Source organism: Muscardinus avellanarius (genome assembly GCF_963383645.1).
Source record: "Muscardinus avellanarius genome assembly, chromosome: 7".
NCBI classification, from domain to species: Eukaryota; Metazoa; Chordata; class Mammalia; order Rodentia; family Gliridae; genus Muscardinus; species Muscardinus avellanarius.
In genome coordinates, this window is record NC_137793.1 from 28,912,874 (window position 1) to 28,939,151 (window position 26,278).

Sequence of the window (26,278 nt, forward strand, 5' to 3'; positions counted from 1 at the left end):
GTTATTAACTATAGTCAACATTTTGTACAATCAACCTGCTGAATTTATTCCTCTTGCTGATCAATTTCTAACATTTTTTAATGGTAATGGGGATTGAACTCAGGGGTGCCCTACAATTGAGGTATATCCCCAGCCCTTTTTATTTTTTATTTTTATTTTTGAGGCAGAGTCTCCCTAAGTTTTACCATCTGGCCTCCAATTGCAGTTCTCCTGTCTCAGCCTCCCCAAAACTGGGACTACAGGTGTGGACCACAACACCTGGTCTGGGCAAGCCAATTTCCATTCAGTTTCTGACCACTTATTTTTACTTGATAGCACGAGATTGTTCAGGTTTTGTACTTTTGCTGCCCCGGCCCTGGAATCAGCTATTTTTCCAACTTCATTTTAATATGAAATAATATTTGAAACTGGGATATAAGCCATAGTTGAATTCATGGCTTAGTCATGAATTCAAGTCATTGCTTCTAAACCTTCGTAGAGCTCGTAAATTTATTCAAGAAGTATTAAACCGCAGATTAATTAACACGTCTAATCCCAGTCCAAGGTGATCTCTCCCTTGAGCCTCCTATTCCAGTTTTGTTTCCAATTCTCACCGTGAGCACCCAGGTTCCCGGCAACTTCGATATATTTTTACTTATTTGCGGAATCCTTCAATAGATACAATGGAGCTTTGGAAGTGCCTCTTTTCCTTAAAGAAGATTATGTACACACATCGACACCAGCAGAGGTCCTCCTATTCCTCGTCCATGTCGGCTGCATCCAGCCATTGGGCTTTGCCCACATCATGACCCCAAAACTTAATGTCTCCAGAAGACGCCAGAGAATAAAGCTCTGGCCGGGATACGAGAGAGGTTCCTGGGGACCCTGTGGGGAGAGCGCCTCACCACAGGCCCAGGGCGGGGTCCGAGGGGTCGTAGGGCTGTAGCCAGGCATCATTGTCGTTCTCTTCGGGGACACACGTCCCCCTCACCGGCCCCGTGCAGACGGTCAGAGGTTCTGGGTGCTCGCCACCGTCGTGGGCTCTGGGCCTGAAATAGGCGCAGAGAGCCCCCGAGAAGGCGTCGGTGAAGGTGAACACGTGGGAGCCATCGGACGCGTTGAAGAAGGACAGCTTTCCTGCCTCGTAGTCCAGGAAGATGCCCACCCTCCGGGGAGGCACGCGCAGGGTGAGCGCCACACGGTGCGGGTCCAGGACGAAGTACTCGCAGCCGTTCCACAGCCCCATCACCCAGTAGCCGCCGGCCGGGCTCAGGCGCGCGGGGCCCTTGCGGGGCACCGAGGCCAGGCAGGCGCCCAGGAACCAGCGGCTGCGGCGGCCCACGTGCACCTCCCAGTAGTGGCGCCCGGCGGAGAACCGCTCCCGGCTCAGCACGCAGGTCTGCTCAGTGAACCTCTGTGGACTTCCGGCTGCCCTACTGGGTGCTGCGAGGCAGGAGGACACGCTCTTGCCATCCTCGGAGACCTCCAGGCTGGGGTGTGCGGTGGTCACATCCAAGGTCACGTCCACTGTGCAGAAGCACATGGTTAGTGCCAGGGACCCTCCTGTCCCGTCCCCCATGGACAGATCTCTGGTTTCTCCTGATAGGACCACTGGTGGAAGAGGCACCTCTCCTTTCTCCCAAGTGGCATGCAAGTCACTCCTGAACATCTCAGAGTGGTAAGGGGAATCTTGTTCTTTTCCTGAACTGGGAGCTTCTTTAATCCCATATTTAGGTGAAGATGAGCGTCGGCAGGTTGGTGGGGATGGAGCCAAGTCCTGCTAACTGGAAGGAGCTACTGGTTACTTCTGCTTCCTGCTTCTAGTGTGACTTTGAGCGTATCACATGAGCTCTGGGCTCCAGTTTAACAATTTTAGAATGTTTTAAACTGAAGGGAACCTCTGAGATCATCTAGTCCGGGGCTCTGTAGAGGCTCCACCTCTACCCTGCAAAACACATCCATGTGATGGATGGGGAACCCGAGGATACCTCTATGGCATGATCTGAGAGGCTCCTTTCAGACCCTGCATGCTTTCCTGCACACAGGCCCAAGGAGCAGCACTCTGGACATTAGGAGATGACCTAGGAGAACCCAGAAAGCTGTGTGTATGGGCACCTGTTGCTGTGTGCATTGTGTAGGTGGACGTGTGTGCACAGGACAGTGTATACTAGTGTGTTTCTGCGTCTATTCAGAGCCCGTAATCAACTCCAGAAGACCCTTCCTTTAATAGATCTCTCCTCATCTTTTCTATTTAAGATCCTGCCAAAACAAGTCACAGCTAAGTTTCTCGGCTTACCTGCATATTGCTGGGCTGCTCTCCACTCTGAAACCAAAGAGAAGGAAAGGCTCAGAAAGCTGAGTCGGTAACTATAGAACCTTGATGGAGGCTCAAGATGCAGGGATGCCCACCCATCAAACAACTCATCCCTGCCGCTGGTTTGGACCCAGACCGGATTTGCCATGGAGATTTAATCCTTGAAGATTTGGAATTGGGTAAGGGGTCTAGCATCAGTGCTGGGTTCTGCCAAAGCTGTGTGCGGGCTGAAGCTGTGCTGGAAAAGTCAGGAGAAAGGAGCAAGTGGGCAAAGAACCAGTGCAAGCAGCCTGAATGCCCTGCGGGTAGAAATGAAGCTTCAGGCCGGGCGTGGTGGCGCACGCTTGTAATCCCCGCGCTTGGGAGGCAGAGACAGGAGGATCGCGCAGGTTCGAAGCTAGCCCCGCGCGCTGGCTTAGGAGACCCTGTTTCCAAATAAAAATGCAAAAATAGGTCTGGGAGTGTAGCCCGGAGGTAGAAGGGCTTCCAGGAACCCCAGTACCACCAAAAAAAAAAAAAAAAAAAAAGAAATGAAGCTTCAGTCTCTGCCTGAACAGGCTCAGCCCTGGAGCCCTAGCCAAGTATGGCTTCTGTCCTAAGGTGGCCTCTAGACACTGCCTTCCCCTCAAGAGCTTACGTAATGTGAGCCATGCTGCAGAGATTTCTGTTTTGTTTCCTCCAGTTCTGTTTTGCAACAGAGAGTTGACCAAAAGCCACAGAAGACATTTTCAGAGCTCCATACATTTAATCCTGGTTTTTGCATGTGAAGAACCAGTAGAACTTTAAAACTATATAGTGGTTGCAGAGAAAAACTCGATTCTATAAAATGTTGATTCTTGCCAGTTTATAAAAATTTAAAACAGTCACATATAAACTTTTGACTGTATTCAGGAATTTTATAAATTTATCCTATAATATATATGCTCAGTATATATATACATATATATATATGAAAATATATTCAGATATATATGTAGTGTGTGTGTGTGTGTATGTGTGTGTGTGTGTGGTACTGGGGATGGAACCCCAAGGGCCTTCTACCTTTGGGCTACACACCCAGACCTATTTTATATTTTATTTGGAAACAGGGTCTTACTAAGTTTCTGAGAGCCTCACTAAATAGCTGAGGCTGGCTTTAAACCTATGCGATCTCCTGTCTCAGTCTCCCAAGTGCTGGGATTACAAGTGTCCGCTACCACACCTGGCATAATTTATATACTTTTAAAAGTTACATTAAGTTTAAAAAGGAAGAAGAAGTGGGGAAAGAGAACTTGTACATCAGATACTATAAAGCCTTAGTCAGCCAGGCACAGTGGTATACACCTGTATCCCCAGTATTTGGGAGGCTGACACAGAAGGATTGCAGGTTCGATCCCAGCCTGCAAGTAAAAATAGGGGAAGGGTGTAGCTCAGAGTTAAAACATGCTGGGTTCAATCTGTAGCACCAGGCATATACACACAAAAAGCTATAGCTATTGCAGGTTTTGTGTCATGTATAGAAAACTAACATACATATAATATATAAAAGTATAAGAGGATGTCTTTGTGGAGTGTGAAAAAGGTCTTTAACAAAAATTTAAAGACATAAGTCAAAAGGTAAAAATGTGATGAATTGTCAGAATTAATGGTTTATCTCTTTCTCTCTGTCTCTCTCTCTCTGTCTCTCTCTCTCTGTCTCTCTCTTTGTCTCTCTCTCTCTCTCTCTCTCTCTCTCTCTCTGTGTGTGTGTGTGTGTGTGTGTGTGTGTGTGTGTGTGGTATTTGGGATTGAACCCAGGGGCATTCTATCTCAAGGTACACCCCCAGCCCTATTTTTTTTTTAAAACAGGATCTTGCTAAGTTGCTGAGAGCCTTGCTAAATTGCAATCCTCCTGCGTCAGTCTTTCAAGTACTGGGATTACGGGCATGTACCACCACATACGGCTTTGTTTCTTTTCAACAAGGGGAACCTGGACAAGTTTAATAGCAGATGTAAGAAGGAATTCATAATGTTTAATACCAATGGGAGAAAATATATATACTAAAAGGACATATATTTCAATAAGAGAAAGATAGAGTCCTTAAGAAAAATAGGCAAAGGGTATGAATGGGCATTTTTTTTCAGAAAAGAAAGCTACAAAGCCAACACCTACAAATGAGCAAGGATTTTTAGGGTTCACAGGAGTACAACTAAAAGAACAATAAGCCACCCTTCATCCCCAGTGACTGAGAAAGCTGTCTCACGCAGAGTGTAGGCACATGGAGCCTCCACGCACTGCTAGAGAGGATGAGGGTGCTGCCTTCCAGACCACCCTCTTATCCCCATGGGCCAATGATCCCTCTCCTGGGTATATATCCCAGAGAAATCTCCACATAGTTCCTAAGGTGACATGCTCAACGTTGCTCATTCAGTGTTGTTTGTGGTGGTGTGGAATTAGAGGCAGCCTGGATGTCTGCTCCAGGAGGGTGGCTGGCTAAAATGGAGTGTTCTGCAGCAAGGAGGAGACACAGACCACATGCACACATGTGATAGAAATTAAATGATGATGCACGAAAAAGCAAGTTAGAGATGACATCAGTGTCATTTAGGTAACTAAAAGTAATATGGTCAAATAGAAATGTACATTTGCAAGAGTAAATACAAAATATACACATTAGATTGTTTGCTTTACAGAAGAAAGATTGGGCAGGATGGAGAAAAATATATGCATATACAGTAGCATGCCCACTCTAGACCCACAAGTCAAGTCTTAGAGAGCCGGGAACAGGAGTCTAAGTGATTGTAATATGCAGCCAGGACTGGAGCCAATGGTCTTCAGTATCTTTAGGCACAAGAACAATATATAAATAAATATAAATGTAAAATTTGAGTATAATCTCTACCAAGTTATAGGTTAATGTGCACCCTATGAAACTGTGGAATAAAGCCCTATAGGTTAATTGAATAAGTGATCAAGATGCTGAAATGTGCAGATGGTCCCTGACTTAGGTTGTCTTGACTTACAATTTTTTTACTTTACCCTGGTACAAAAGCCATACCCACTTAGTAGAAATCATACTTTGCATTTTGAGTTTTGACTTTTCCCTAAGTCAGAGACAGCGCACAGTAAGATACTCTCCTGAGGTGCTGGGCAGCTAGAGTGAGCCACAGCCCCCAGTCAGCCCCATGATCACAAGGAAAATGGTTGACACGGAGCAGTGGGCTGGTTGCCAAGCTCTGATGTTAGGTGGGTTAGGTTTATTAAATGCATTTTTGACTTATGATGTTTCCAGCTGATGATGGGTTTAATTGGCTGTGACCCCGTCATAAGTCAGGGAGCATAATGAGAAACAGCTGGAAAAAAGTGAGCTTCACTCACCAGCCTGGCCTTCAGTCCTTCTCCAGTCTAAAGCAGCAGGAGAAAACAGCAAATTAGAACCGCAGGACAGCGCCACAGCCTCTCTGCTCACAGGCCACCTTTTGTACTATCCCCACCCCTTTCTCCTTCCACCCACACAGCCAGCAGGGTTCCTGCTGGAGCATCACACCTGGCTGGGAGATAAGAAGATAACCAACCAGTTGCAGGAAGGTGGACAGGAAATGAGAGTTCTAAGGGGGCTCACTTACCAAGCTCTATTTGAAGCTTCTCTGTAAACAGAACACAGAGAAAACATCAGTCTCAGATGACTGGAACCACCTTCTCCAGTTAAACTACTGTTCATCCCAACCCCATCGCTGCGTCTGCAATGCCCTGTGAGCGGGGGCCCATCTTGCAGTATTCCCATGCCTCATCCTATTCATGCGAAGACAGAATCTGCACCAAGCTGGGAAGAAAAACAAGCTTGTTCTAACAGGGATCTTCCAAGGCTCAGATCTAGTTTGAAGAAGCTACTGCTCATTCACCTTGAAATCACCGGCTATTCTTGGGGAGGAGCTACTGAGTAGGTCTAGCCAATGAGCATAGACGGCGTGAGTGTCAGGGTCACTTACTGTGTCTGTCATTCAAAGGACTGAGGAAAATCACACTCCATTATTTCCCTGGCCAGATGCCAAGGGCTCTGACATTTTGCCACTAACATGAATTTCTTCGATTTCTCCATCTTTTGTTCTCTTTCAAAAGTAAATGTTACTGGAAAGTCAACACTATATATTAATTCAGACTATGTCCTTAATGAGTTATTATAGCTGAGGTTTTCCCCCTCCCCATAGAAGAGATAGACTGCATGGCAAGTTCCCTCAAGTTCTGTCTGGAATTTTTTCAAAAACAGGCAAGTTCTGGTCCTGAGAGTCTTCCTTCCACCTATGGGGCCTTCTCCATCTTCTTCCTTTGGTTCACTGGCCTTCCACTGTACCCCGCCCCACTGCCACCGCCACCCTGGTTTCAAATTACTGTGTTCCCCTGGGGAGACATAATAAATTAGCCCCACTTTGTTGTAAATTAGAGGTGCATTTAATTTTTTTTCCGGGTTTTGTTTGTTTTGTTTTGTTTTAAAAAGAGGATATCTGTCCTGGGAATGCGAACCAGAGAGAGAAAACATGTAAATTGCAGGGGAGGAGCTGGCAGAATGTGTTCATGGGTTCTCATGGCAGACTTCTACAGTTGTGCACCCACAGGCAGCTGGTCTTTCAGCCCTTTTGGGAGAAGGTGCAGAAGTATATGGACTGTTAGGTAGCTAGCTAAACATTAGCAGATGTGGGGCTGAAGCCTGAGTCCCTTAGATTCCCTCCCTGCGAAGGGGGCAGAGAATCAACATGGGGTCACCAAGGTGTTACACATGCAAAGGGCAGTGGACCACCCCAAAATGTAACAGGTATAAAGAAGGTGTCCAGAGGGAATACAAAACCCAAATGTAGAAAACTCTCTTTCCACTCTCTGAAACCGAGCATAATCCCTTGCCCCAGACAGCTCTGCATTTCTGGAAACTGCTCCCGTCTCCGGAGCATAACTCCTCCTTTTCTATTCTTCGAGGTCTTTCTTATATGGTGCCTTCAATTCTCTAGATGAACCTCCTGCATTCCCCAAAATCAAGAATCGAGGTTGTGCAGGATAATTTTTAAATCCTTCACCAGGTAACAGATTTAGAATTAGATCTGCACCGCCATCTCTTCCCAAAGGGAGCCACAACCATCCAAGGGCGCTTCGCACTTCTGACACCAGCCGGGCGAGCCAGCAGTGCGTGAAGCATCCGGAACTTACCCAGCTGCGCAGTAAGCTTTCCTGGACAAGAAAGGAAAAGAGGAAAATATTTCAGGTTGGGGCACGAGGTCAACAGGACAGGTCCCTGAGCACTGAGGCCTGGATTCTCCAAGGTGCACACAAGGGGCGCACAGATGGGGCCCAAGCAGGCTTGATGATGTGGGACTGGGAGGCCAGGGCAGGCAAGCCCAAACCGCTGCCCCCCTACCCCATCCCGCCTGGCTCCCGCCCGCTGCGCTCCTGCCGTGCGCACCGGCGCCCTCTGGCGCTGGCCGGGGATGTGCGCGGGGCACAGGCTTACCCTGCTCCTTCTCCGCCTGCTTCTTTAGCTTTTCTGAAAGGAAGAAAGGGAGGAGCCTGAATGCGCTCCCGCCTCTGCCTGTTTCCAGAACCCAGTCCAGCAGCCCCGGGGGGCACATCTGGTGGGGTGTCCTTCGAGACCCCCAGCCCCACCCCTGCCTGCTTCGCTGAGCAAAGCAGGCTTTAGGGGGGCGCTCCTCGGCCCGCCTCCTACCTTGGGACTGCCTCTGCTTGTCAAAGTAGTACAGCGCCACCATGGTGAGAAGGGCCAGCAGGAGAGGCAGCACCACCAGGGTCCCGAGGAAAGCCCTCTTCCAGGGGGAAGTTCCGGGTAGAAATACATCTGGAAAACACCCCGCAGGAGTCATAGACTGAGGCTTACTAAGCACAGAGACAAGACTATCCTGAACCTCACAGGCCAGAGACCTTCAGAGCCACCTTGGGCAGCGGGTTCCACATTCTAGACACCCCACACACACCCCATAGCTATCTGCAAAATGAGGCCGCAAGGCCTTCTGTCCAGGTGGGGTCAGGTGGAATGGCAGTGGAGTGGAACCCGCCCAAGGAGGGGAAAGGGCTGCGATCTGAACCCAAGAGAAGAGACTGCAGCTGCATGGAGTTACTAGGACCACAGCTCTGACCTGGCCCCGCTTTCTGCTCTCACCCTACAACGGAGTGAGAAAGAGCTCATAATCCAAGCTGCTTTCTGCTTATGTCTGAAAGAAACCCCATGAATTATTGTCTAAATTGGCTGTTAGGGAAGTGGCTAACTCACTAGCCCGGGCCACCCTCCCCGCCCCCACCCCCCGTGCCATTTTGGCATGGGGCTGTATTTCTATTTTCTGTATTTCTATCTTTCTAATAAACTTCTTTAAATCTTCAAAAAAATAATAAATTGGCTGTTACCTCCGTTCTCATCACTCCTTCGGAAGAAGTGCTAACAAAGGCCTCACTAAGTTGCCGAGGCTAACTTTGAACCTGCAATCCTTTGAGAGTTTAAGAGCCTGGCTCAAGTTGGGCGTGGTGTCACACACCTGTAATCCCAGTACTTGGGAGGCTGAGACTGGAGGATCATTGGTTTAAAACCAGCCTCAGCAACTTAGTAAGTTTCTGTTGCAAAATAAAAAAAATTAAAAGGGCTCAGGATGTAGCTCAGAGGTAGAATGTCCCCGGATTCAATCCCCAGAACCAGAAAAAAAGAGAGAGAAAAAGAGAGGAGAGAGAGAGAGAGAGAGAGAGAGAGAGAGAGGCTCAAAGTTGTAACTACAAGCGTGATATAGAACTGTTTTTAAATTTTATTTTTATACTTTTATTGGTGGATTGTAATTATGCATCATAGTGAGATTCAACGTGGTACAAACGTCCATGCACCCCTCATCATTCGGTAAGTTTCCCTCTGTGTCCCACCTGCCCCTCCCCCTCCACACATGTTGGTGACATTGGTAGTGAGCCCTTCCTATATGGACATAACATATTTTAACTGTTTCCTTCCTCTATCTCCTTTTTTCCTCTCTCCACCTCCCTCCTCCAGTCTTCTTCCACAACTCAACTGGTCTGTCCTCTCATTTATCTAACGTCTCTTTTGATTCCTATTTTCTCTCTAGCTTCCACACAGAGAAAGCACACAACCCAGACTTTCTGAGACAGGCTGATCTCACTAAACATAATATTCTCTAGTTCCATTTATTTTGGTGCAGATGACATAATTTTGTTTTTCTTTATGGCTAAGCAAACTTACTTTATGGCTAAGCAAACAACTCATCCTCTTGGATGAGTTGTTTTATTTCTCCTTTGGATAAAGACACTAATGAAGGTGGCCAAACGGACTACAAGAAGAACTTATTTATTTACCTACTTATTTATTTAGACACAGGTCTTGCCTCGGACTTGTGAGCTCAAGCCATTTTCCTGCCTCAGCCTCCCAAGTAGCTGGGACCACAGGCATGTGCCACTGCACCGGGCTCACCAGGAAAATTTCAAATGAATGAACTGTGTGTGACGAATAATGCTGCCAAATCCTTCTACTCTGGGACAAGTTGTCATTTATCTTGAGACCATAAATCCAGTGGGTTGTATCTGCCTGACTGTATCAAAGACAGAGATTTCTTTCTGTCATAATAATATGACTGTTGATTTGGACTGATGAGGAAAATGCCCAAAAGGCTTAAAACAATTAGAGTTATGAACGTTAAACCCTTTGGTTAGTTGGACGTGGCAACACACACCTATAATCCCAGTACTTGGGAGGCTGAAACAGGAGGATCACAAGTTGGAGGACACTCTCAGCAATGTAGAGAGACTCTTGGCAACCTAGTGAGACTCTGTTTCAAAACATATACACAGAGCTGGGGGTATAGCTCAGAATGCCCATGGGATCAATCCCCAGTACCACAAATAAAATTAAATAACACTTTGGTGGGTGCCTCGTATTAAGATTTTGATACTAGAAACGTCAACTCATTGCCGAAACATCTGTGGTCTGAATCATCATTTTATAATTCATTTTTCTTTCTAGTGCAACCACCTTCAAATGAATTGGGGCAGGATAGAAGAAATAAAAGAAATAGGTACAAAGAAAATGTGAAGGAAGGGCAAGGAAGTATAATTTGTGTGTGTGTGGTACTGGGGGTGGAACCCAGGGGCTTTCTTCCTCCTGGCTATACTCCCAGACCTATTTTTATATTTTTATTTGGAAACAGGGTCTCACTAAGTTGCCGAGAGCCTTAATAAGTAGTTGAGGCTGGCTTCAAACCTGTGCAATCCTCCTATCTCAGCCTCCCAAGTACGGGAATTACAAGCATGCACCACCACGCCTGGAAGGAAATATAATTTAATTAAAGTTCAGCATACTTTTCTTGGCCTGTGCCTCCCCAAGCCAGTGTCTCTTCCAGACTTATCACTCCCAAATTCCTGAGAAATCTATAAATTTTAAAGTTAACCAGGAGCTCTAGGCCCCAGCCGAACTGCACGTAGCACGCCAGACCCCTGGAGAAACCGGGCCCAGTAAGACGCTGGGTTCTGGGCGGGGGGTGTGCGCGGGGCACGCCAGACTGGGCGGGTCGTGGGACTCTGGGCCCCGGGCCGAAATGTGAGTAACACGCCAGACCCCTGGAGAAACCGGGCCCAGTACCCTGGGACCTGGGTGGGGGTCAGGTGGGGCAGGCCAGCCAGGGCCCGGGTTGCGAGACTCTGGGCCCCAGGCCGAAATGCGCGTAACACGCCAGACCCCTGGAGAAACCTGGCTCAGTACCCTGGGTTCCGGGCAGGGGTCGCAAGGAGCACGCCAGCTGGGGCCCCGGGTCATGGGACCCTGGCCCCAGGCGGAGTAGGGCGGATCACTCTGGACCCATGAGGAAACCGACAGGGTTACAGTGCTACTGAGTGCCTGATCCCACTACCTCCTCAAACCACATATACTATCTTCTCTTATTAAAAAAAAAAAAAAAAGGAACAGAAAAAGAAAAAGAAAAATATCGGAGAGGAGGTAAGAAAGCCATTATGGATGCCAGGACACTGGAGATGCAGACAAAACTTATCTAAATGCACTGGAACTTATGGAAAAATTCCCCGTGAAAGAGGACTGCTATTTCTCTATATTGTTAAGAATCTTGGACATCACCTGTAAGGAGAGAGTTTAGTGGAGACCAAGGAGAAAGGCGGTGTTGAAAGAGTTCTCCGTGATGGTGGTGGAGACTTGTATTCAGGAGAAGCAGAAACCGGATCCTACCAACTTTATTTTTTTGGAGAAATTACACCAAATGTCGAATGCTACCATCACGCATGCTTAGGAACACTGGACAACATTCAGAGTGGAAAAAGAGCCTGGGAAGGATTTGAAATGGTGGAGGCAGTGGCAATGCCAGTGGACAGTACTCAGGGGAGGCAGAGATCTGATACATTACACCTGGAACCTTTGAAATAATAACCACAGAGACAGTGATCAGAACCTGCTGAGGGGTTAGGCGGGCGCCGGGGCCAGTGGCCGACATCGGAGCTTGCTGTGAGGCAAGGCCACTACTGAGGCCTCCGTGGCCGGGATTGGAGCCTGCCGAGGGGTTAGACCGATGCTGGGGCCAGCGAGGCCGGCATTGGAGCCTGCCATGAGGAAAGGCTGGTGCTGGGGCCTCCAAGGTCGGGTCCGGAACCTGCTGAGGGGTTAGGCCGGTGCTGGGACCAGCAAGGCCGGCATCAGAGCCTGCTGTGAGGCAAGGCCGGTACTGGGGCCTCCGAGGTCAGGATAAGAGCCTGCTGAGGAGTTAGTCTGGTGCTGGGGCCAGCGAGGCTGGCATCGGAGCCTGCCGTGAGGCAAGGCTGGTGCTGGGGCCTCCGAGGCCGGGATTGGAGCCTGTCTTGAGGCAAGGCCGGTACTGGGGCCTCCGAGGCCAGGATAAAAGCCTGCTGAGGGGTTAGGCCGGTGCTGGAGCCAGTGAGGCTGGCATCGCAGCCTGCCATGAGGCATGGCCGGTGCTGGCGCCTCCGAGGCCAAGATCGGAGCCTGCCGAGGGGTTAGGCCGGTGCTGGGGCCAGTGAGGCCAGCTTCGCAGCCTGCCGTGAGGCATGGCCGGTGCTGGGGCCTCCGAGGCCTGGATCGGAGCCTGCCGAGGGGTTAGGCCGGTGCTGGGGCCAGCGAGGCTGGCATCGGAGCCTGCCATGAGGCGAGGCCAGCATCGGAGCCTGCCGTGAGGCATGGCCAGTGCTGGGGCCTCCTAGGCTGGGAATGGAACCTGCCGAGGGGTTAGGCCTGTGCTGGGGCCAACGAGGCCGGCATTGGAGCCTGCCGTGAGGCTAGGCCAGTGCTGGGGCCTGCGAGGCCGGGATTGCAGTCCTGCCAAGGGGTTAGGCCGGTGCAGGAGCCAATGGCCAGCATCGGAGCCTGGAGTGAGGCAAGGCCACTTCTGCGGCCTCCAAGGCCGGGACCGAAGCCAGCTTAAGGGTTAGACCGGTGCAGGGGCCAGCGAGACCAGAACTGGGGCCTCCCATGAGGCAAGGCCGCTGCTTGAGCCAGCGAGGTCTGGATCAGTCCACTGAGTAGCCAGGCCACTACCGGGGCCATCAAGAGTGGGATCGGTACTTGCAACGCAGCATGCACAGAGAAATATCGCAGAAAATATAAATCAGACGCTTCTCTTAATCAGCAATAACTAGGAGGAAAGGGGCAACAGGAAGAGGTTGAGCTATAGAAAGGGCCCTATAGTGAAGCAACTAATGTGACCAATCAGAGGGTATGTAATACTGGAGGACGGAGCCTCTTTAAAACGCAGGAGGTACATAAACAAATGTATCAAAGTAAATCACCAAAGAAGGGTGGGATGGAGGGAGGGGGAGGGAATGGGATGGGGGCTGGAGGAGGGCTAATTGGATGAGGTGTGCTTGTATATCCTCTCAAGTCTTGTACTCCAATGTGATTGATATATGACTACAATGCACCAATTTAAAAAATAAATAAATTAATTAAAATAAATAAAGTTAACCAGAAATTCACTCATTTGTGATAATTACCTTGTGCACAGTTAATTAACCCACCAATAAATAGGCTAAGCAAAGAGAGATATTTTAAGAGTCCTATAAGTTAGAGGACTTTTCAGCATTGTCTATCAATCAGATAATGAAGGTCATGTCAGGTCATGCCCTGAGAATGACCCGACCACCATAAGACATCTTGTGATCACCAGACTGATGTCATCCTTACATATCCCCCCATGCCCATCTCTCACCAAGCTTCCTTTAAAAGAACAGCCAGGAGCTGGTCATTTGGGTACATGGCTGTTTCAACATCAAAATTAAAATAGGGCTGGGGCTGTAGGCCAGAGATGGAATGTCCCTGGGTTTAATCCCTTGTACCTCACACACAAAAGAGACAAAAGAGGATCTGGGAACCCCAAAAAAGCATCTCTCTCCTAAGATAGTCTGCATTATCCCTTGAATGTGTATCTGCATTTTATTCTTAAATAAATCTCTGTGCCTCTTCTGACACATGCTGAACTTCTTTTTCGTCATTTATCAAGGACCCCACTGGTCCTCAGTTGAGGCCCTCCCCCCATCCTCAAACTCCTTGGGACTCACTTCCAGAAACATCTTTTCTCCGGTCACCATATCATGTGATCTACTCATGGTGTTTGTTGTCTGTAACCCCCACTAAAATGAGAACCTGAGGTTAATGGCTTGAGAAATACTGTGGGTGTTCAAGCAATACAATAATTGTTTGACAGATGAGATTGGATACACATGGGTTCTCTTGATAAATCTCTAATGGGTAGAGTTTATGCGTTTTAGTCTGTGGCCTTTGGCACAAAAATGTTGGCTTTCTGGGACCTTCCACACTTACTGTTTGGGTCATCAGTCGCACTCTTGCTAAGCTTCTGACATCCAAGTTGCTGACCTCTGAGGTATAAAAGACCACCCATCCCGTCCTCAGCCAGATCTCAGGACTACTGGGTCCTTACAGACCACCTGTGGGCCACCTGACATGGAGAACATAATGACAAGAAAGATAAGAGCCAGCACCCACTGACCTGCTATCTGGACCACAAAGTCTTTCTTCTGGATCAGCAGAGGATTCAGGATGGAGCAGGACACGTTGCTATGGGTTCCCCTTTGGACAATCACAGACGTGTCCAGGCTGAACAGGCCCAGAGCATCCCGGACAATGGTTTCAGAATCTGGAGGCAGACACTGTCCCTGGCGGTCTCTCCACTGAGCCTTTGGCTTGGGGTACCAGCCACTGGAGCTGCATCTCATCTGAATGCCTCCCTCCTTGAAGCCCTCGAGGGAGATGCGAGGGTCGAAGCCCAGCCCTGAGAGGGGCAAAAGCAGTAAGAAAGATCAGGATCTTTTCCAGAAGTTGTCTGTAAAGTTCATGTCAGCCTCTGCCATTTGTAACCATCATAAGTCCTCAGGAAGTGTGACTGTTCTTAACATAAGCATGGGTTTTACAGCTTCCCACCTGTAGATTGCCAATGGCCGTCTACATGAGCAGTAGTGTATGGGGAGACAGTGCTCTCTTGAGGACATTAAAAAATATGGAGAGGGGGGTATTTGGTGGAGAAGGGCTACTGGTATTTAGTCAAATTATACAAGGGACAGTCCCCTAGAATGAAGAATTGCCCCACCCCAAGTTCCAATAATTTGCCCCCCTGCTTTTATTCTTGTTAGAGCTCAAATGTCTGTGTTATATGAACTCCTTTGTTTCTCTAATCTTGTGAAGCTCTATCAATTTATCTACCTATCATCTATCTATCTATCATCTATCATCATCATCATCATCATCATCATCATCATCATCATCATCATCATCATCATCTCTTTTGCAGTTAGGAATTGAGCCCAAACACTGCATAATGCTAGGCAAGGCTCAACTACTGAGCTGCATCCCCAGCCATATATTTCAAATATGTGAAAATTAATATAGTTTAAATGTCAATGTGTATAAAGTATGTGTCAGGAACCCCTCCCCCAGGCCTTTCCTCATTCTCTTTATCCCATTACATCCTCCCATTATCTCCTCCTATCCTCCAATTCTTTGGTAACCAATTTCATTAGTTTCTAATCTGTTCTTCCTTTCTTTTCTCTTTCTCTCTTTTCTTTCGGTATGGAGGACTGAGTCCAGGCCCTTCTGTGTCCTAGGCAAGCACTTTACCACTGAGATACATCCCCAGTCCCTTCCTATGTTTCTTTTTGCAATGTTTCTCCTTTCCTACAAACGAAAATACACATTATCGAATTTCTTTGGCTTCTTGTTTTTTTTCTCTTAATAATACATCCTAGAAATCACTCCACACTCATTCACAGAGCTCTGCTTTTTCCAGCAGCAGTATATGAACCACTCTACTGTGTGAGTGGACCACCCTCTGCTCACATCAGTGGATATTAAGGCAGTTTTACTTTTCTGAAATTACAAATAACACAATGATAAATCTATAAAACACCTTTTTCCCTATTGGAGGTGTTGGAGGTATATATTTAGGGTAAATTTGTATAGGTGGGATCACTATGTCCAAGAATAAATGCACAGGTATGCTGTCAGCTATTGCCAAATCCCCCCTGACCTCCCTGGAGCTTTCTTTCTGACTTTGAATTCTACTAACAAGAGAAAATCTGATTCCCTCATAGCTCCACCAAGTGTGCAGTCAAACTTTTAAATTTTTGTCAGTCTAAAGGGTAATCTTTTTTTTTCTTTCTTTTTTTAATGCAATATCAGGTCGATGCATGGAGTGGACAGAGCAAGCTCCTATTCCATCTCCTTGCTCCAAAAATGCATTTGACATATTGTCTTTGGACAGAGGATATATCAGATATTAAACTGATACAAACAGATATTACCATTGATCTTGCCAAAAGGCCCAGAAACAACGAATGGTAAAATATTGTATCTTGGTGTGATTTTATTTGTCTCTCATATATGATCATCTTCTCATATGTTAAGAGTCATTGTACATTTTTTGGTCAACTGTTTCTTTTGTTCTGTATCTTGAGCAAAGAGATTTTAAAACTGGCACTTTTATCCCTTTTTTCCTGCTGGTGGTTGGTCATAACACGCACCGGCTACCTCCAGCTCCCAGATGGCTTCCCCAGAGAAGTTGCCAGAGTGGAAGCGGCACCCATAGGGCCCCTCGTCGTCTGGAAGGACGCCCCGGAGCTGCAGGACCACGCTGCCATCCGCGATGTCGTCCCGGATGAGTTTCGTCCTATTCTGGAACTGCGCCATCTGTCGGCCAAAGAGCTCCCGGCCCTCGTGGTACAGGTGCACCACGTCTGAGGTCTGGCTCCTGAACCAGAGGATCTCCATGTGTTGGGCGTCCAGGTACGGTGACAGGTGGCACGGGAACTCTACCTCTTCTCCAACGAGGGCCAGAATGGATTCTCCGGGGCCAACCACCTTGACCTCCTCTAGGAAAAGAGGCCAGAACAATGACAGGAATTAACTCTCTTCAAATAGAATTTTTTAAATCACATCACTTTGCAGGTCAAAAATCTACACTAAATTATTCAAATGATAAAAATGAGGCATCTACAAGGACAATGGACTTGTTTCTTGAACGACTGACTGATATGAGAAGAACAAGTGTATGGGCTAAGACTCACAGGGGACATTACAACCAGAGGCGATGTATAGTGCTGGACTGGGTGCTGGTTTGAACCAACCAGCAACAAATGTTACTTTGGGGACTATGTAAATATGGACAGGCAGTAAATGAAATGCCAAGTTTGACCCAAAAAAGTAAACTTCAAAAACAATATGAAGACCATTCTACAATCTTGAGTAAAAATTTAAATATTTGCATAACTGTGCAGAGAAAAAGACGGGAACAGAGACACACTAGCTTGTTGATGGCAGTCATTTTTGCATGATGGAAATAGATATTTTCTTATTTTCATTCATCAGTCTTTCCAGTGTAATAAATTGTACACCGGCATAACTTACAATTTTATACAAGTTTATGCAAATTTTATAATTTATACAAAAACAAAAAATTAATAATCGATGGGGGCTCCCATCCACAGGGTTTCATAAGACCAGCCAAATTAAAATATTAAGACATATTTATCATGATCTTTCATTTTGTCATTCTCTTCTTCAGTGGTATCTCCATGTGGTCTCTCTGCTCCCCCCTCCTCTACACAAAAACACTAGTGTCTTTCTTGTTTCCACATTCAACTAAAATCTCTCTCCAAGGCTCAACCACCATGGGTTTCTTTCCATACTTTGATTTACTTATATAATATGGAGGTGTTTTCTTTGTACCATTGGAGATACTTTCTTGCTTTTGGGTGAACCATTAACATCCTCATTTCACCCTCTACCCACCATCTTCCTGGAGAATGTACAATACCTTTTCTCTATGCCCTCTTTACCGTTGAGGGAAAGAGAACTGCTCCTAGCTGTGCTTAGCTCTGCTCAAAAAGCTTTTATTTTTTGGCCGCTGTTTATGTCATAACCATATGCTCCATATCCATGAGCTGCTTAAGGTCTAGGCTCTGCCTCCATCACTCTGATGTCCCTAGCTTCCTAAGATGTGAAGGAATTCCATTTGCTTAATTGGTTTACACCTTCAGTTGGTTGGATGCATCTTTTGTAAAAGATGGTAGGATGGGGAGAGTTTTTTTTCCCCCCCCTGTCCTTCAGAAGCTCTCTCTGTAGGTATAGAGTTAAAAATATTTATTAACTGACTCAGCCCAAACACACACAGAGCAGAGTTTCCTGGCATATTTCCTTCTGCCATGCTCTCTGCTACGCCTGTGGACTTCGAGATCCTGGAAAGTATACATGGGTTACTAAAGGCCACCAAGCAGTGGGGGAACAGGAAAGGGCCGGATGGTGCTCAGCGGCAGTGGCTTTTGAAAAATTGGGGTAGGAATCTTCATGTATTTTAGCTAGTGGTTCTAGCTATAAGGTCTCAGCCCTGGGGGACACTTAGCAGTAGGGGTGGGCAGAGCTGACTGGCTGGGCTGCAGACGGCTGCGGATCAGACATACTACCTGAGTTTGCCTCTCCAGGCTGAAAGAAGAGGAGAAGGTGTGTGAGGAAGGAGAGACTTCTGGACAGAGATGCCCGCTTCAAAAAGTCCAGAGATACTGGGACGTTCTCCATCTTTCTTCAGCAAGGAGGGCTACCTGGAGAGGGACAAAGAGATGCTGGATGAGACGGGGCTTCTGGATTCATCCCATCAGGCCTGTTATCTATTGTTGCCTCTTCTTTTTTAACATCACATTTGATTCTTGAGTTCCAGTACCTGTTTTTTTTTTTTTGTTTTGTTTTTTTTAATGACGAACGGATGTGAGAACTGCTTCTAATTTTAGCAGGCAACATTGTTAATAGCATCAATGGTTTTGCTCAAACTCACAGAGCTTCAAGAGGACAGGGCTGAAGGGTCCCAGAGGAAGCAGCTTCTGAGCTGTGTATTGTTTAGAGACAGGAATAGAGCCATATGTTGTGTGGGGGCTCAGCACCACCCTTCTCTGGATGTGGTGGTGTTCCCCAAACAAAGGAAACTCTCTGCAGAATCTCAGATGCCATTTTATTCTCCCACGGACCCAATCTCACTCTCTTTGCCCAGGAACATCAGGGCCACAAAACTGCGGAAAAAACACACAGCTTTGCTCTTTCCAAAGTGAAGTGTGTGCCTGGTGGCCGTTTGCCAACACCATTGACATTCTGGGAGACTTTGGTCCAATTCTGAGACCTGAAAAACTGGGATAGGAATCTTTATGTATTTTTTAGCAAGTGGCATGGCCTGCTTCTATGTTATAAGGTCATGTGGTGCTTCCAGGGTGTCTGCTGGCCACTGCTCTTGAGTTTATAGCATGTTTGAGGGCCCAGTGTTGGAGTTTTCCCACCTAGCCATCTTCCCCCACCTGTGGTCCAGGAGAACCATCCCTAGCCCAGACAAGGACCATCCCCCTCTAACTCTAATGCCCCCTTGGGCCTTGCAGTAGGTAATGTCTTAGAGACTGGAGCCAGTGCCTGTGGTTTGGGCAGCGCATATGTGAATTCATGCAAACTTTTCCATATTTCTCTTCCATTTAGCTATAGGATTTCAGGCAGATTTTCTAACTGGTGAATCTCAATATCTTTGTTGGATCAATGGAAGAAACCAGCACCAACTCAAAGGGTCATTAATTCTAATAGCCAATTACAGAGCCAACCTAGTTGTCTGTTAACAGATAAATGGATAAAGAAATGTGATATATATGCACGATGGAAGTTTACTCAGCCATAAAGAAGAACAAAACTATGTCATTTGCAGGAAAGTAGATGGAACTAGAGAATATTATGCTGAGATCTGTCAGTTACAGAAAGTCAAGGGTCATATGTTTCCTCTCATATGTGGAAGATAGAAAATAGGAAATAAAAGAGACTTCAGATAAATGAGGAGATGGACCAGGAGAATAGTGGAAGGGGATTTGAGAAGAAAGATGAGGAGGAGAAAAATGAGGCCCGAGGAAAGAAACTTGAAACGCTGCTATGTCTGCATGTGAAGGTATCACTGATGACCTCACTAGTACGTGTGGGGAGTGGGTAGGGAAACTGTGGGATCCAGAGGGAAACACACCAAGTACTGTGTGCATGTATGTGTCACTTTTAACTTCACTGCGATGGGCAATTAAATAATAATAATAATAATAATAATAATAATAATAATAATAAAAAAAATCAACACCTCTTGCTTCTCTCCACCTTACAAACATCCATTTTTCACCTTCTCCTAGAGAGGCCTGTCTCTTCACTCCATCACAGCGCCCCCAGGAGGAAGGTCTGGGGTCGGTTTCTGACCCCTCAGTTGCCTCTTCTGCGGCGGTATTCCCCACTGTTGGGTTTTCTTTCTGCAGACCCTCGGCGTGCAACCTGGCCCTTGGTGGACGGTGGCGCGGAGCCTGGTCACACTGGCAGCAGCGCCACTGGCTGGTGGAGATGAAGGAATCTGAAAGCCTTGGGTCATGCAGCCAAACTGCAGTGAGAGGGTGTGACAGGGAGTTGGAGGGGGGGCTTCCGAGTGACCCCTGAGCTGTGAAGGACCCAGATCTGGGAAGGCGGAAATGGCCTACGAGGTGAGTGGACTGGGGGAGGAGATGGGGAGGGAAAGGAGCGGGTCAGCAGCTGCTTCAGGCCTCTGGAAGATTCCTAATGGGAGGAGGCCAGACTGCCTGCCAGGGGGGCCTGGCTATTTTGATGGCCATGGTTATTGCAACCAATAACTGGCATGGACTGGAGGGGGGTCAAGGCTCTGGTCCCCTCTGGTCTCTTGTCTTTTGTGGCCCATGGCAGGAATGTGTCGGTGGCAGGCCTGGAAACCCACAGGGAAGGAGCACAGTCCACACTGGCTTGTCTTCTCTCGCCCTCTTTTTTTTTTGTAACTCTTTCTTCCCTTTTGTGCCTCAATCTTTTCTTTTAGACTCTAGACAGAGATTAGAATGGTGTGAGGGCAAAGCCATGAGTGTCCAGCTAAGCCTTGTAAAACTAGAAGGGCTCAGACTCTCCTTAGAGATCCATTTGGATATGCCTGGATTGTGAAGAATGGTTGAGACTTGTACTAGGTGGTAACACGGGGCCTCCCTCTAGGACGGGATGGAGCATTAGACAGGCCCCACGAGCTGGAAGCAGAGTGGCCTCGAAGGATGAGTGCATGCTCTTATGACCTAGACAGGGGAAGGCTGCCATCTCCCAAGGGAACGAGAAACTGGGCAGTGTGTTCCAGGACTGTGCATTGCCAAAGGAACCACAGTTCTCTGTTATGATACACCCATGTGATTTCCATCGATGAGGCCACAGGAGAGGAGGTTGTAAACACACACACACACACACGCACGCACGCATGTGCTCACAGTAATAAAAACACAAACTGAGCACTTTCTATCTACTAAGCACTATTATTGCAAACATTATCACTATTATTACTAATGAGTTGAAATTGCAAAGAAGGAAACTGCAGCACAGGTGGCTGAGGGACTTACTGTTGTACACACAACTAGTGGATGGTGGAGTAAGAGTTCCGCCTCACTGCCTGGTTTCACAGCCTTGCTCTGGGCTTTTCTTGATACAGATTCCTCCCCAGCTGTGTTGTGTGTCAGGTCTCAGTAAAAGCTTCAGCCACTCCTGAAACTGGAAACAATGACCACTTTTAGGGACCACCTCGCCTCTCACCTTGATAAGTCACTTCACAGTTGCACTGGAGAAGAGACTGGGTCCAAGGTGTCAGCCACAAAACCAACTAACCAGCCAACCAAACAACCAGTGCACGCAGATTTTAAAATCCCACTACCAGACAAACAATCTTAACCAAAACTAGAGTTTCCCCTAAGACCATGTCAAAAGCCTCTCTTAGACAGGAGGTTCAATGTTCAAGAACATTACCTCCAAATTAAAAAAAAAAAAACCTAGGGATTGAACCTAGGGACATTCTACCTCTCAGCTATATCAACAGCCCTTTTTATTTTTTATTATTTTTGTTTTGAAACAGTGTCTTGCTATGTTGCCAAGAGTCTTTTGCTAAAACTGGCCTCAAACCTGCAGTCCTCCTGTTTCAGCCTCCCCGGCACTTGGGTTAGAGGTATGCACCACCATACTTGGCTGTCTATAGTTTTAACCAGCAAAATATGGTCTGTCAGTTTCCTGAGGCCCTGTGGTATGTTAGAGATTGAACCTAGAGGCACTCTACCTCTGAGCTACCCCCTCAGCCTTTTTCTTTCATAAAACAGGGTCTTGATAGGTTTCTGAGAGTCTCACTAAATTGCTGAGGCTGTTCTTGAACCTGTGATCCTCATATCTCAGTCTCCCAAGTACTGGGATTACAGGCATGTGCCACCACCCCAGCTTCTGACTGAAGTGTCCGTTCCCCCTGACAGAAACCCTTTCCAATCTCAGCTATTTGCACCACTGTTGAAATGAACTTCAGATGGTGCTGGTAAAGAGATCTTACTGGGGAGGATGAGTAGGAGGATGAAAATGTTGGAAATCTGGGGAAGTGGAGAACGCAGGGGGCCAGGATGACCAGAAAGGGGCTCGGACTGAGCTAAGCTTTGCTTGTGGCTTATATTCACCCTGGTCTCTTGGGAGCATCTGGATGATTCCCTTCTGAACACATAGAGAGTAATAGGGCATGCACACTAAAATAAAATATTGCCATCCTCCACCCAGGGGAAGCCCGTTTCTCTCCTTCCCTCTCTTCTCTCTCTCCCAGCCCCATTCCCATTCTGTCCTCTGCATCTTCAGCTCCTAAATAACACCCAAATATTCTCTGGGTCTCCAGTTCCTCAGCTCTTGAGTCTCTCTTAAAGATGATGATATTTTGTGTTGCTACTTTTGTAAACTGTAAAATCAGGTGTGTTTTTGCCCTTCTCCTATTTCTGTGTCCCAAGCTGCAAGCCCCAGAGGGTAGAAGGGGCTTTTGCCCTCCCCCCTCTCCCCTCTCACACCCACTACAGTGCTCTGTACTAATGGTGTGCATTGGTTTGATTTTAGTAGACCCAAGAAAAGATTTTCACCCTCTGAGTCTCTGTGGGGGAGGAATCACCCCAAGAACGGAGCCTTAGTGAGGCTCGGAATCCTTTCTGTCTGAAGAGGCAGGGGTCTGCCTAAATGGGCATTTCCCCTTAGCCTCACTTGAAACACCCCATACTGCCTCTAGGCTTAGCTGATAAGATGATACCACCTTTGGGCTCTTCCCAGGGTGACTCACCATCATTTTCTCTTCTCCGTTTCTGTGAAGTGGAGGTTTAGACAGGTGTTAAAAAGGAACCACATACCTTTCAGGTAGCAGCAAAGGGTCCTAAATAGCCGCTGAGTCCCATTGACCTTACCTCCCTTGCAAAAGGCGATGATCCATGTGAAGTGTCTTAGTCTCTGGCGTGTCTGAGTCCCCTTTAGACCCGCACTGGCAGCCGAGTTCAGGGGAACAGCTCATTTGTGACAGAATTATTCACCCGCCTTCCACCTTAGGACATATACTCTTGGCTCTGCCCTTTGATATAAAAACCAAAGATGGACAGAACAAAACGAGGAAGTCTCCGTCATATCCTGTCTCTGTGAGGAAAATCAAAAGTTAATTTCCCATGGAAAATGTCCCCCCAGGGTTTTAGAAGGAGGCCAAAGGTATCTTGAGAGCTTTGGAGAATAGACTACATGCGGTGGAGTCTCCAAGAGGAGAGAGAAAGCTCCAGCTGGCTGCCCAGGGATGCAGGTGGCCTCTTCTCATGGTCACAGGGAGAAATAAGACTAGGCTGCAGTGGCCATGAAAAGCTGGGAAAGGGGCTCATGCCCAGCTCGTACTTAGCCCACCATCCCCTTCTCTGCAGGGAAAGGCCAGCAAGGAAGTAGGCTGGGAACACTGCCGCCAGCAAAAGCTGCAAAAACACTCACATACACTTTGGAAATAGAGCAGGACGTTGCATCAGGGTTTCTCTAGTGGAGAAAAGCTCAAAATAGAAGTTAGCACCATTTTATCATGTTTTCCCAGTGGCCACGGTGCAACTTTGGTGTTAGTGGGCAAGAAGTCTAGTGGGCCAAGCTGTGCCCACCAGGCTGCACCTCGCACTGACATCCTCCCCAGGGGAGGGGTGGGAGCTGGAGCACAGGGCAGCTCAAGCATGTGCGGTTCACCCCAGGGACTCAGAGAGCTCCAAGGTTTGGAGAGACGCCTGTGCAGGTGCCAGCTGCAAGTGTGTTTTGCAAGAACTAGTACACTATGGAGTATAGACTTGAAAGTGACTGTGTTCAGATACGCTGTGAAGCTGGAAATTGGTGCTTATACATGTATAAAAATGTGCCTAGGGCATAAAACCGGCTGAGTGGGGAGACCGAGAAGGGCTCAGGGAAGAGCTGAAGTGGCCTCTAAATAAAGGACTGGGGAGGCAATGGGGATAAGGGGAGGCGGCAGAGACATTCTGAATATAGGGAAGGGGTCTGTGGAGAAAAGGCTGCGAGACTGTCGAGTCAAGACTTGCAGGTGGGGAAAAAAAAAGCTAAACAAAAATAGCCAGGACCAACCTGCAGGGTCCCTTGCATGGCACACAGAAAAGTGGAATGTTGTTCAACGGGCAGTACAAGAACCATTTGGAAATTCAAAGGAACCTAAGAGATTTATTTAGACTAGGGAAGAAAAATTGCACTTGTAAAAAGGGTTTGTTTGGAAACATGAATTCTAAACTTAACTTTCTGTTACCTTTCTTTTGAGTTATTCCGCACTCTCTGAGAGGAGGTGAGATTGTTGCAGCAGGAACATAAGGAGAGAGGAACAGGCAGAGTCTACTACGCGGGGACACGGGAGGGAGATGCCACCTGGCGTGGCCTGCATGTCAGGGTGCATGGTCTGGCATTAACTCAGTGCCCATCCCACCAGCTGCATGTGGGCATCTCTGACTCCATGGCCATAGAAAGCACATGAAGGCCCCTATCAAAAGAATCTGGGCACCAGAATCCTGGTTGGCCATACATGAGAAGGGCGGACAAGGGCAGAACTCACCCATGACACCGTCTCTGCACCAAGTCACTCAGACCAACGTAAACCAGCCTCACTGTGGCTTTCTGAGGGAATTCTCAGGGTAGGGGAGGTAGGGCAGTAGAAGACCACTCTTCCCCAACACAAAAGCCATCTTTATACATGGCATGAGTAGCCAGAGGGGATGGGATGTGATCCAGATCACAGTAGATGAAATAAGTCCTTCTCTTCTGCCAAGGAAAGTGTAAAATTGTGAGCACAAGGGCTGGGTGTAACTCAGTGGTAAAGTACTAGCCTATCACACTCGAGGCCCTGGGTTCAGTCCTCAGCACTACAAGAAGGAGGAGGAGGAGGAGGAGGAGGAGGAGGAGGAGGAGGAGGAGGAGGAGGATGAGGAAGAGGAGAAGGAGGAGGAGGAAGAAATTGTGATCCTAGGGGAGGGCTTGGGTGGGGCAGGGAATCACCTTTTCTCTTGAGTTTGTAAAATTAAACGTTTGCCTTCATCTGTCCCACCCAGCCATTTGGCTCACCTCTATCTCCACCTCTCCTCGGTCTTGCTTTTCCAGAATTCTCTCTGTATTCTCAGCTCCTAATCACATCCAGATGTGATGATTTCTTACCAACCTTCTCCCACAGCATAACCTCCTAAACCTTCCCCGTGGCATATCTTCTTTTGTTGCTCCCCAGGGACCTTGAATTAAAACTCCTATGCCTGTCAGCTGGCATGGTGCCGCCCACTGTGCTTTTGTGTTCGGGTCACACAGATAGTGAGGTACACATACACATCATGCAAGAGAGGAAGCCCAGGGGCTGCTCTCGGGCTGCAGGGCTCCTCTTTAGGTGGGGCCTGGACTGTCTGGGCCCACTAGCCTGACGTCTCCAGGGTCCAGTCATTCTGGGGTGACTTGGTTAGTGCTGTCTCCAAGAATCAGCACTGGGCATTCCCACCTCAGAGGAATTCCTTTGCCATGAAAAAGTAGCCAACATTGCTCTTAAAGTAAAATTGGCCTGAGGAATCTTCCATATAAGCCTTCCTTTATTTGTATGGAAGGTCTAGTACATAAACGAAATGAAAACCCAACTAGGGTTATATTAAAAATCAAGAATATTTCAGCCGTGATACAACAATATCACTATCTTTGGTAGTTTTGCTGCTTACCTCTCTTTCTTGTGTTAAATAGCTCACTTGCTTTATTCTGGGGGGTTCATTTTACTTGAAAAGTCAAGTATTTTTTAGTTCTGATAGTGTGCTGAGGTAGTATAATTTCTCTGATTCCCTTGACTTCTGAAGGGTTTTTTTTTTAAATCTTCTTAAAGATGATTATTCAAAAACATAAATGTGATCATGACGGGAAACGGGAATAGCAGTTAGAGTCTTGTAGAGGAAGGGTACGAAGGTAGAAGTTTTTTTTTTTACACAGAAGCTTATTAATTGTCCAGGCTGGCCTTTAACTTGGGAGTCTTCCTAGACTATGAGGCATTTCCTTATCAATGTCAACGATCAGCCTTTATTTATACACTGACAAGTCAGCTTGGTGGCTTACCTAGGAGACTGCTTATCCAGCTTCAGACCTATGATGAGGAAAATATGACCTCTCT

At 47.3% G+C, this 26,278-nt stretch overlaps 1 protein-coding gene across 1 annotated transcript; it reads right to left on the minus strand.

Annotated features, from left to right (window-relative positions):
* Nucleotides 1–880: 880 nt before the first annotated feature.
* BTNL9 (butyrophilin like 9) lies at nt 881–18,496 on the minus strand (the record flags this gene model as incomplete). Its single annotated transcript, XM_080698820.1, has 10 exons — nt 18,225–18,496; nt 16,287–16,634; nt 14,261–14,542; nt 7,963–8,091; nt 7,750–7,782; nt 7,449–7,469; nt 5,879–5,899; nt 5,631–5,657; nt 2,276–2,302; nt 881–1,506 (listed from the first exon to the last, which is right to left on the minus strand). Exons 1-10 carry the CDS (start codon nt 18,334–18,336, stop codon nt 881–883), a joined length of 1,626 nt encoding a protein of 541 aa, XP_080554946.1. The 5' UTR covers nt 18,337–18,496.
* Between the last annotated feature and the right edge of the window lie 7,782 nt (nt 18,497–26,278).